The 11,722-nt window shown below is 41.5% G+C and overlaps 1 protein-coding gene across 1 annotated transcript; it reads right to left on the minus strand.

Moving 5' to 3' along the window:
- Positions 1-1,280: 1,280 nt before the first annotated feature.
- Positions 1,281-7,179, minus strand: LOC107389835 (gastrin-releasing peptide receptor-like). The gene is made up of 3 exons (XM_015966220.3): positions 6,621-7,179; positions 4,913-5,264; positions 1,281-1,735 (listed from the first exon to the last, which is right to left on the minus strand). Exons 1-3 carry the CDS (start codon positions 7,028-7,030, stop codon positions 1,421-1,423), a joined length of 1,077 nt encoding a protein of 358 aa, XP_015821706.1. The 5' UTR covers positions 7,031-7,179; the 3' UTR covers positions 1,281-1,420.
- Positions 7,180-11,722: the final 4,543 nt, after the last annotated feature.

Below are 11,722 nucleotides of genomic sequence, written 5' to 3' on the forward strand. Positions count from 1 at the left end.
TATTTCATGAGGGGCCAATGAAATTTCTGGGGCGTCACACCAAATTGGTCACTGTAGTAACTGAAGCTTCCTTCCACCGGGCGAGAAAGTGTCGCAATTAGCTGTCGTTATAATGGAAGGGTTCTTCTTCCACCGGCAGCAAAGTGTATGTTTCAAGTCTATTTTTTATGGGCTACACTTCCGAAACATATCAAAATCCTCAGACAGAAATTCAAACAAAAAAGCGGTGCAAAATATGACGAGACTTTCTAAATAAAAGTCACGTGCAGGTAAACGTCCATAATTTCCTATTAAAACCCCTGTAGTCTATGTTAAACAGAACATAAAATAAGCCACAGCTATTTGTGAGTACATGCTGCTGTCTTTGTCCTTGCTCGTAACTTCCAAAATCTCGCGTGATTTGGCAATTGTCCTGTGATCTTGTGACCTCAGAGGATCAGCTGTGTGGAATGCTTTTGTTCCTGTTTTATTTCAGAATCACTCCCACTTGAAAAGGAGCGTGTGGGTAAAACGCCTCTGTTTCATTACATTGTTCCTTCATTTTTTTTTTCATTAAAAATACGCATATACATTAACCTCAAATTAGAGAAACACAAACATTTCTGAAAAATTTTCCAAATTTCAAACAGTTCTTGTTTTAAATGTTACTGTTGTGCTGTGTGGGCATTTTATTTTAGGGGTGGCCCCCCTGGCCACCTCTTGGGAGCACCACTGCTTAGAAGGTGAAGTAGTTTTGCCGTTTTTCAGGTGATTTTTCTGTTTGGGGCTTTTGTAAGACTCGCATTTTTATGAATGACTCAAACTTAGTATTCAGCCTGAAGCAAAACTTACTTTATAATCATTTTATTGAGAAATAATTTATACCTGCAGCATAGAGAAGCAAAGCCTAAATCACAACCGTTCAATAAAATCACATTTTTAATTACTGCAACATGTTAATGTAATTCATCACATACATACAGTTTACAAAGAACAAGACAGCTATGTGTTCAGCTGAATATTTTACATTCGTCAAACATTTGAAGATCAGAGAGAAACTTTGCTCCACTCTAAGCTTCTTAAATAATTACTGCTATAAAGGAGGAAACAAAAACGCATAAAAAACTAATGTCTGTCTACTTCTAATGGCAGCTGCGATCAGTTTCCCTTAAAACCATATAATAACACATAATTGCTACATCTAAATGGCTTTAGGTTTACCACCATGACATGACTTTTTTATATATTACATTTAGATGTCAGATAATATGAACACAACAAAAAGAAAAAAAAAACATTTCCACCAGAGAAAGGTTTTGTAACAGGTTTTATAAACGGCATGTTTAAATCTGCAGGGAACAAACTCAACGAAAGTTACCATCATGCAAGAATCTGACAAGAATTCACAGAAGTTTACTGGATGAAAAGTTACAAGGTCCCTTCAGACGGTGGTCACGTTGGTGCTGGCGCTGTTTTGGCTGTAGAGCCATCTAGGAGAGCTGCAGCACATCAGCTGGTGTCTGAAGTGTTTGCTGAACCTTTTGCTCATCAGGTAGAGAGCAAACGGGTTCACGCAGGAGTTGGTGAAGGCCAAGATGCGAGCGCACACGCTGGCGATGAAATGAGCCAGGGATGTGTCCACCTGGGCGTAGTGGTAGGAGCGGTACAGGTAGATCACGTGACTGGGGAGCCAGCAGACTGCAAACAAACCCACAAACACCAGCACAGTCTTGGCCAGACGCTTCCTGGACTTGATCTGACAGAAAAGGACAAATCTATCACTCTGTTGTCATTTTAAAGGGAGACTTTGCAACTTTTTCATATTTTTAAAAAATTTTCTTGAGCCAGTATGTGCTAAAAGTATCCTTTACATGGTTAATGAAAGGCCACCCAGCTCCTATCGCCAACTGTGGCTAGGGAACCCAGCAAATTGCATCGAGTCACTGACTTGATGCAATTCCTGAAAGATGACTTCCTTTAGACCTTTTAGGACATTTTGCAGCTCAGTTTAAACTGTAAAGAGTTTCAAACAGGCGGTGAATACACAGAATAAAGATCTGAAGCACCTCGCTGTGAGAAATGTCCTCTGAGTGCCGAGGTAAATGGTGTCACGCAGATTTTTTAATTAAAACATTTCTGACATGAGACAATCCGCATCACGTTCATGCTGGGCTGAAGCCGTTTAACCTGAAAGAGACACAACTTCAGGTCACCTGTTACAGCTCCTCACAGCACTTAAAAGCATCACAACTCCATCCTTTAATCCATAAAGAATAAAGAGTGTAAAGAGCAATTTGCAGTTTCGCTGTGACTCTTTTGGAGCTGGGAGGAGTTGCCGAGCAACTAGAAGATTTAAGACACCGGGACGATGATAATCTTGGGCTACCAATTTTTTTTTTCACTGAAATGCTGTCGGAGCTACAGCCCTTAGGTATTGTTAACATTAGTATTTCAGATATTATAATGACTGGTATTTTTGTGCATGCTCTGAACATTTCATTAATGCTGCTTTTATCCAGGAAATGCTCACAAATCAAATGAAAAATAAAAACAGTGCAGATTAATTATTTAAAAGATGGTCAAAATTGTGCTTTTGGAATCTTGTTCTAAAAAAGATTTTTATCTAACTATTAAAATGGTTGCTATTATGGTGTTTGTTTGCTAAAAGTGGACAATATAATAGGAGAATTGTCTTTTCTCTTTCATGGGTTATTTTTGTCAGGATTCGGTTTAGCTTTTGTTTCTTCTTCTTTTTTTTTTATTGCAGCTGCAGCAAAAAAATCCTAACTATGTTGGTTCTGTTTTAGCCTCCCGTCACACGCCTGCTGCAGCGTGGAGGGAGGCGGTGGTCTATGAGGAAGCAGGTGACCATGACAGCAACTTCCAAAGAGCTTCAGTGTTTTGTCATTTATTTATTTCACTAGTTCTTCAATCTGATTTACATTTGTTTGCAATCTGATCATTTTTCAAGACGTGCATAATCTCTGTCTGCCCATCTTTCTCTTTGTCTTGTGTCTCTGAAGGAGGACAGGATGCTGCAACAGCCTTACCTTTGGATTGTGATGTGATCAACATTCCAACTACAAAAGAAATCACTGCAAGATTTTACCAGAATATCCTAGTCTGACCTTTGTTGTACAAAATTTATTGATTTTGTCTGTTGGTAAAATATCTCAGAATCCACTGGACAGATTTGAGCAAAACTCCCAGAAAATGACCTTCATATGTTCCCCTGCAACTGATCAGCTTTTAGAGTCAAACTGGTTAAAGTTGTTATGGCTATGTGTTAAACAAGCTAAGTTTTGAATGCAAACACTCATCCCGACCCTTGGGTATCTTTCCTGAGACGCTTCTGCCAGAACTGGAAACACACACTGCAAGAGGAAACGAGATAGCGCTAAACACCAGCCGTCATTTTCTAGGTCCAAATGTCTTTTGTTGTCCAAGACTTCAAATGGTGTTTTCTTTTTGGGACTCTGGTGGTTTGTCCTAAAGTTGAAGGTAGCAATCAGCTGTTTCTCCTTCTCTGATATTACTGAGTGGCAGAGGCGCCCCCAGAAAATTTTGATAAGGTTGGCCAGATAGCCATGGAAAATTTTGGGATGGCACACCAAATTGGTCCTCATGGCGATGCATTGCATTGCTTCTTTATTTATTATGTATTATAAAAAACAATGTGTACCCAAAAAACTTAGCTCAAACTTGAGTAACACAAACATCTCAGCCAAACACATTTCAGTTATTATAAATGTTATTTTAGAATTTTAATTTTTTAGTTTAATTTACCTGTTGCTGTCTTCACAAAAAACTATGTGGAACGGTTTTTTAAATGGTGAGCAGAAACATATAATTTTTTTTTAATTCTGATCATTTCTTTGTTCATTGATTATGTATTTTTGTTGTGTTTTACATTTATGTCTTTTATTAATAAGATCAGTTTATGGTTCTGAGTGAAAATTAATGTGATTTATTAACTTTGGTCTTTCCTGGGGAGGCAGCAATTTTCAAGGGGTGGCTAGGGTTACTCCTGGCCACCCCTTGAGGGCACCACTGTTGAGCGGAGAACCTCTCACAACGTTGGTGTTCTGTTGCAAAATACGTAGGTGCGTAATGAATGGAGGATCCAGGGAAGGGCAGCGGTTCGGTGGTTTGGCAAGACCGACAAGCGGATGGTCCAATGGTTGCTTTTGGTCCGAAGTGTGTTGTTGACAGAGATTTTTGACAAATGCAAGAGAGTCACTTTATTTTATTTATTTATTTTTTCATTTTTTTTATCCCCACAACATATTTATAGCTATACTCTGTTAGAATGTTATTAAGAGGCGTAAAAAAAGCTTCAAGCTAACACGTTTTCCAAATTTGCAACTGCAGCTTTAAAGATGGCCGACATTCGAAGACACAAAAATCTCTATAAGTCAACAATTTTTGCAGATATTGCATAACAATTTAATGTGGCTGTAGCTGAATGTCGTCTCATCAGAGTGTTAACAGATCATGCAATGCTTCAGGAAATCGTATCAATTACTGTACCCTTATTAGCTGTCTTGTTGGACTTTAAAATGAGCACAAATGAAAAGTAACAGACTGCTGACACTTTTTAGTGTTAGTTGGTTGGTTGGTTTTTGAATTTCTTTTTCATTGATACAAACATGAAATTGTTTTTCCTTGCAGCTTGGCTTCAAAAAAGTTTTCTTTGACTAACAATGAACGTGTGACTTAACTATTTTTTTGTAAAAGTCTTTTTTCTGATTACAATCTCAGGTTATCTCATTATTAGTACATATCCTGTTTCTTTTAGCTGCTTATCTAATTCAACACAACAAGTTTGAAGACCTTGAGGACATGTTAACAGGCGTACTGGAGCAGGAAAACAACTAAAACATGCATGATTGTGCATCAGTAAAAACAAGCAACCCAATCTGGGTTTACTAACCTGTTTCTGAAGGTGCAGGTGTCCCTCTGCAGAGATGTCTGCAGAGCTGCTGACCAGACTACGAGCTATGAAGCAGTAGTAAACAGATATGATGAGAAGTGGGATTACGTAGAAGATGAGGAAGGAGGCGGTGGAGTGGATCTTTGGATGCAGCTCCCCAGCGTGGGGGTAAGGCGCGCAGGTGACAAACGTCTCATTGGTGTGGCTGGTGGTGAAGGCGTGCAGGTCGGAGAACATGGCTTCAGGAATGGCCAGCATCACAGAGAGGAGCCAGATGGCTCCGACACGTAGACCGATGCTGAGCGTGGCATTGGGTCTGTGGATATCCAGTGGCTTGACGATAGCTTTGTACCTGAAGGAGGTGGAAACATCATTTAAAGGCTCATCAGAGGTCTTTTAAGTAATCAGAGCAAACTGCGGGAGGATGTTTTATTGTTTAATTTAAAATCAGCATATAATTCAAACAAATACTGATAAAAAAATCCAAGATGGAAAATCAGTGCAGGCTCTGATTCAAAGAAAACAGAAGGTGATCCTATCTGCATGTGGTGACAGTCGGATTAATCACCACAGCTGTTAGAACCGACACAAATCTGCTTCATAGCTGCCTAGTTTTCTCCTTAAAAACACATTTCTGAGTTACTGGACGTGTTTTAGGCATTTTTCTCCACTAAAAGCTTCTTTTGGGTTGTCTGTCCATCAGTGAAGAAAACGTAACTATTATGAACTATTCTCTCCACCAGCTGCAACAATCTCACCAAACATGTACATTTAGATTGTTTTGTTCTATTTTCCACCAACATTAAAGTAAATCTCCTGAAGTTCTTTTATTTTGACTTTTCTTCTATAATGTGAACTCATGGAAAGTTTCTGGTGTATTTCATATTTTCAGAAGAGCCGGCCTTTTAGTGCAGTTGATTCAACGCTTTAATGCATGGCAACACTTGTGCATTTTGCTGCTCAAACCCTGGCTGTGGACTTGTTGTTCGTTGTGAGAAAAACAGGAAATGGAACATTCACTCTAAGATTCCAAGAGAAAGTGCAGGCTCGCTGTGTGTTTCAGCACAGTTGCTCAGAATAAAGCCCAGCTCTCTCTTTTTTGAAAGTAAAAAAATCAGACCTTTTGTAGCCTGCAGCATGCAGAGCTAATGTGTGGAGTAAAATTTAGTCAGGAAAAGCAAGATTTGCAGCAATGATTCTGCAAGAATATAAGTATTTTTTTGTTTTGTTTTTTAGCTGATTGTAGATTAAAATAAAATTTACAAGCTATTGTGCATGTTCATGCTGTTGGCTTAAAGTTCAATAAGTTAATTGTTTGTAGCATTTCTCTAACATAAGAATTTTATTCAAAATTGATGATTATTGTTGATTTTTGTAGTCAATCTGATTAAATCACAACTTTAAAAAATGTATTCAGAACACAATAATTTGGATCATAATTTATTTGTGTTTGTCAAAACAGTAAAACATGTCCACAGACAAGAAAATAAAGAGCTGCTCAAATTAAGACATTTTCCTTATGCTTAATTTAAAATTTCACTCAGTAAGTTTGTGTAAAAGCTCGAATATGCTTTGGAAATTAGGTTTTTTAAGCATGATCAAGATAAATCCCAATTTGAGGGCGTTTTCTGGGTCATTTGTGAGGTTTAATAGATTTTAGGACTCTTTCGTAAAGTGAAAGCAGGTCTGAGATCAGCCTGAATTGTACCGGTCAGCCGAGAGCGCAGTGAGGGTGAACACCGACACTCCCACTGAGGTCAGCTGGATGAACGGGATGAGTTTGCAGCCGACGCGGCCGAAGAGCCACTCGTCCAGCAGGTACCGGCTGGCGTCCACCGGGGCGCAGGTGACCAGCAGCAGCAGGTCCCCCAGAGCCAGGCTGGACAGGAACAAGTTTGGCACCGTGCGCATCGTCTTCACCAGCAGACACGTCTTCATCAAAGTCACGTTCCCCACAAGACCCACGATGATGATGATCCCGTATATGGCAGCGATCCCGATGCCAGGGATCCAGATGATGTACTGCTGCTGCTCCATGGATGGATCCCATAACGCCTTGGATACGTTGAGGAGGGAGCTGTCCTCTGGGGTCAAAACCAGCTGATCCTGCTGAGACATCACAGCTCAGGAGGAGTAGTGGGCACTGGTGCGTCCTCCCTGCGTCCTGGCTGATTTATAAACTCTCTCTGCCCTCCTACACGCGCGTGCGTCACGAGGCTGAAAAGATGGAGCTGATTTACACCTTCAGGTAAAAATCACATCGTTCTCTGTGCATCTTCCAATAAATCTGCTCATTTGTGCGCAGTTTTGCACATGATGCAAATCTGAGAAATCCATGGGTATTATTATTGCTGAGGACAGAAACAGGAGGAACTGATAAGAAAGCAACATTTAATTTACCATTTTCATCGTAACCAGATAGCAAACATTACCATTCATATTAAAATGAGGAATTTTGCTAATAATCCAATTAAGTCCAATAACACATTTCTGTATGCTGTAATTTACAATCCACATAGAAAACCAGTTTAAAAGCAATCCAACAAAAAGCAAACAAATAACAATTCAAAGTTTAAACTGTACAGTTTAAATGATTTTGAAAGGTTTAAACTTCCATGTTTCCATAATTATTTGAATAAAGGGATTTTGGACAAATCTGCTCGTTATAGAGCATTTTATCTGAGAGGTTAGCTTTCATGGGGAAATGTTTATCATCCCTTAAATATAATATCTGCTGCTGTTTATCTTTAACCGGCAGTAGTGCAGCTCAGGAGGTAGAGCGGGTTGTCCAGTAATCAGAAGGTTGCAGGTTTGATCCCCACTCCAGACAGAGAACTCTGCTGTGTCCTTGGGCTAGACACTTTATTTTATTTTATTTATTTTTATTTTTTATCGTGTCCTGTCTGGCTGTGAAGCAAACAGAATTAATGTCTGAATGCTGGTAACAAGCCTTACGGATTTACTCTCAGGTGGAGCATCAAAACGTCAGCTTTTAATGTCACGCCTGATATTTAAAACTTTATTGTTCTTGTTTTTTGAATGCTTGTAATTACGACCAGACACGGAGACAGAGGTGAAAGAGAAAGGAAGAGACAAAAGAAGGGGAAGGGGGGGTCCACAAAAACAAACAATCAATGATGAACAAGAGTCTGCTTCTAGACCTGCAGAAGGAGAGAAACAAAAAAGAAAAGGGACACACAGCAATACAACAGGAGCAAACTATCACTGCGTCAACCTGATGAAGAAATATAGAATCAGCATTGTTTTACTGAACAATCACGATCATAAATCACAGTGCATTAAATGCCAACCACAGCCTTAAGACGTGTTGAACGTGCCCAAGTCCATACTTAGAGAACACCATGTGAGCACCTGTGTGTGTAGACGCGCTTGTATATGTAAGATTTCTCTATAGGAGCGTCCAATAGACAGTGTGAGGGACCACAGATCTGCCCCACAAAGATGCGCAGGAGATGAAGGGAGCTCCAAGTCTCAGAGATTCAGGAGCTGCCCCAGAGCGCAGGGACCCCAGGGAGACTGCGACCAGAAAAGCCCCTGCCCCCCTCGAGAGGTGCAGAGGATTGCCCCGGGAGGCCACAACCAGCAGCCGGCAGAGTCCCGGGAGATATCAGCGGCAAGCCTACAGGCCCGCCCGCAGCCTCTCACCCCCAAGCTGGCCGAGCCCGGAACCCAGTGACCCGGGACCCAGGGACCTTGGGCCAGACACTTAACCCACGTTGCCTGCTGGTGGTGGTTGGAGGGATCGGTGGCGCCTGTGCTCGGCAGCCTCGCCTCCGTCAGTGTGCCCCAGGGAAGCTGTGGGAGGTCTGGCGAATCGTGTGCCTCTCTCAGTTGTCCATGGAGGATGTGGCAGATTTGTGGATATTCGGCCTGATGATCACTGGATTTCTTCTGATTGGAGTGGGAGGATATCTGGTTTTCTGGAAATTTGGGAAGACGGGAGCAATTGGAGTGTGACCCGTACCCACGGAATGTGCCGCCCGTGCGGTGACCTCACAGACTGGGACGTTACTCGAGGTGAACCGTAAGGTGGACAATGTCCTCGCGGCGTTGCCTGTGTTAGTGCGCAAGATGGATGTCTTCTCGGAGAGGGTCGCCGGATGGTGTGGGGATGTTTAGAAAGTATAATATGCTTCACTGGTGGACATGAATGACCACTTAGAATCCAAAGCAGAGAGGAAAATTATCTCTGTCTGCCCTAAACAAAGTCTTGTTTATCCTTATCTGACGCCAAGGCAGCCTCCAAGGCTGCCACCAACCCATCCCCACAAAAGAAGAAATGCTGACAGATGCTGTGACCCGACCTTCCCCCCCTGCCTTCAGATTGTGACTTCTGCTTCGAGGTCAACCAGCAGGAAAGTCAATGTGCTCTCTGTCCCTCAACTCTCCCTCCCACCCGTTTGACTGCAGCTGGCTGAGCGCCGTACTGGCAGCTCCCATTGGAGGATTCAGGATCCCGCCCCACCCCGCCTCCCTATTGGAGTCTGATGTTTTGTAACTGTGATGTTCGTGCTTCTATGTTGAGGAGTTTTTTTGTATAATAGAGCTACTCCCTGCTGGGACTAACTCTGCTATGCCTTTTTTTTTTTTACCTTACCCCAATTATCCTCATGTAACACCCTCTTCATCTAACGAAATGAGTGCCGTCCTGGCTGCTCTCGTGACTGCCTGTTCCTGTTTTTGTCTATGTTTAACCTTGGTCAGGTTGTGTTTGCGGAGTCAAGTTCCTATGCTCTGGGTCGCTGGAGCGCTGGCAATAAAGCTTATTCTGATTCTGATGCTGATAACTGCAGGTCATTTATTATTTAAATCAAGTTGAAACCCCTACGGTATCCTGCAGCTGGAAAATGTACAAATCCCAAATCCTGTTTCTGTGAACAGGATTTCAGCAGACAGTAACATCTCCAGAGTCACCGTGGAACATGTTAAAAGATGTAATTTGCATCTTTGCCTTTGTCCAGGCGTCATCTCTTGACTGAGTTTCTCGGACTCGTGCCTGCTAGATGTCCTTGTCATTTTCTATTAAATCAGTTTGTCTCTTTAGATGACGTTCAGAAGTGAGCCAAGCTCCAGATGCCTTCACTGGCTCTAAATCTGATTTAGAGTAAATCTTAACTGTGAAAAAAAAGGTTAAAAAGAAAATGGTTTACTGTTTTTGGTCTAATCAGAATAAAAACTCTTAATAATGTTCCCTCAACCCCCACGTTTAGTCACTTGTGCTCATCATAGTTGTGTTTTCTCATTCCATCAATCAAACAGAAATGCTTCAGGACATTGTTATGGAAATTTTATATTTCATTGCTTTAATCCTGTTAACAAATGACCTGAAGCATTTTCAAGGTTGGTTTATGCTTGACGCATCTGCGAGGTCCGCATGGCTCCGTGCGGCGAAATTGCATCATTTTAACAACCACGCCCCTCCACCGCGCCTCCGCATGGCCCAAACTTTCCGCACCGCGCACCTAGGAAATTTTCTAACCACGCGGACGGTCGGACGCGGAAAAACATGGCAGACTGGCAAGAACTAGTATGGCAGAGGTTCGTGAATACAGACATTTGTATGATTCAGCTCTCAGAGATCACCGTGATCAACATGTTAATAATTCTTGGAGAGAAACAGCTCGCACTGTCGGAAAAGATGAGGACGCTGTTAGAAATGCTGGAATGCCATGTTGTAAACAACAATAAGTTTTACTTCTACTACAGTTCAGTGTTGGATGCATGCCGTAGAGCTCCATGCTGCCCCCTACAGTTTGGGAGAATAATGGCTCACCGCAGAGACAAGCCGCATGAACCATAAACGCTGCAAGTTGTGAAGCGCGTTCCATCCGCGAGCCGCATCACCAAGCGGAAAGTAAATGTGCACAAGCATAAACCAAGCTTAGGGTTAAGGTCAGACACACCCACACACTGTTCTTCCCACACACACACACACACACACACACACACACAATCTCTCTCTCTCTCTCTCTCTCTCTCTCTCTCTCTCTCACTCCCATTTTTTTCTTATTTTTTGTTTAAATAAAGTCTGTGACCAGATGTTCGGGGCATGTTGCCTCGTGCATATGCCACAGTTATAACTGGTTGACTTGTTGACTCATTGTCTCCTTTTCTCTTCGACTACAGGAAATGGGTTATTGATAAACATATTGGTAAAATCCATAACAGACATCCATCAGCTGCTTCTATACTATTCTCTGCTGTTTCATAACATTCTCATTAGCATATGTCATGTCAGTCATGAATGCACTCGTGAATTCTGGATAGTCATTTCTTGCAAAACTAATAATCATCATTTCATTGTTTGAGTCCTTTAATGGAAAAATGTGTGAAACGGATTTTGCAGGTTAATAGGTTTTGGAGCTTGTAAAAACCGTTTTGCCGTTGTGTAAATGTTACTAGTGATGTGAGAAAAGCATAAAAGGGACAGGAAATACACATAACGCATAAAAATCTTTGTTTACCAATAAAGGAATGATAAATAAAATCACTCATGCAGAACATGTTTGTAGGGAAATCCTCTCAAAATTTTGACATTTGTGATAGTCCAGTTCTCAAGACAATAAATCAACTAATAAAAAACTAGTAGAATCTTTTGTTAAAGACAAAAACCAGAACAAAAGACCCAAGTTATGACTAATTGTGACATCCGCATGGAGATGTCATAAAGTTAAACCCATGAAAAAAGTGTCTGCACCCAGATGTTCCATAATTATGTTTCCTCCTCCAGCTCATCCAGAGGACTCCAAAGCATTCAGCTGTGAGATGTGATGCACCTCCAGGTATCTA

Source organism: Nothobranchius furzeri, chromosome 14 (assembly GCF_043380555.1).
Source record: "Nothobranchius furzeri strain GRZ-AD chromosome 14, NfurGRZ-RIMD1, whole genome shotgun sequence".
In the NCBI taxonomy this organism is placed as follows: Eukaryota; Metazoa; Chordata; class Actinopteri; order Cyprinodontiformes; family Nothobranchiidae; genus Nothobranchius; species Nothobranchius furzeri.

Bases quoted from the DNA above. Each gene is read 5' to 3' on its own strand.
- LOC107389835 (XM_015966220.3), bottom strand. From the start codon at position 7,030: ATGTCTCAGCAGGATCAGCTGGTTTTGACCCCAGAGGACAGCTCCCTC. The intron at 5,265-6,620 runs GTACAATTCAGG...CACCTCCTTCAG, and splicing joins ACTGCGCTCTCGGCTGACCG to GTACAAAGCTATCGTCAAGC. The intron at 1,736-4,912 runs GTTAGTAAACCC...CTTTTCTGTCAG, and splicing joins ACCTGCACCTTCAGAAACAG to ATCAAGTCCAGGAAGCGTCT.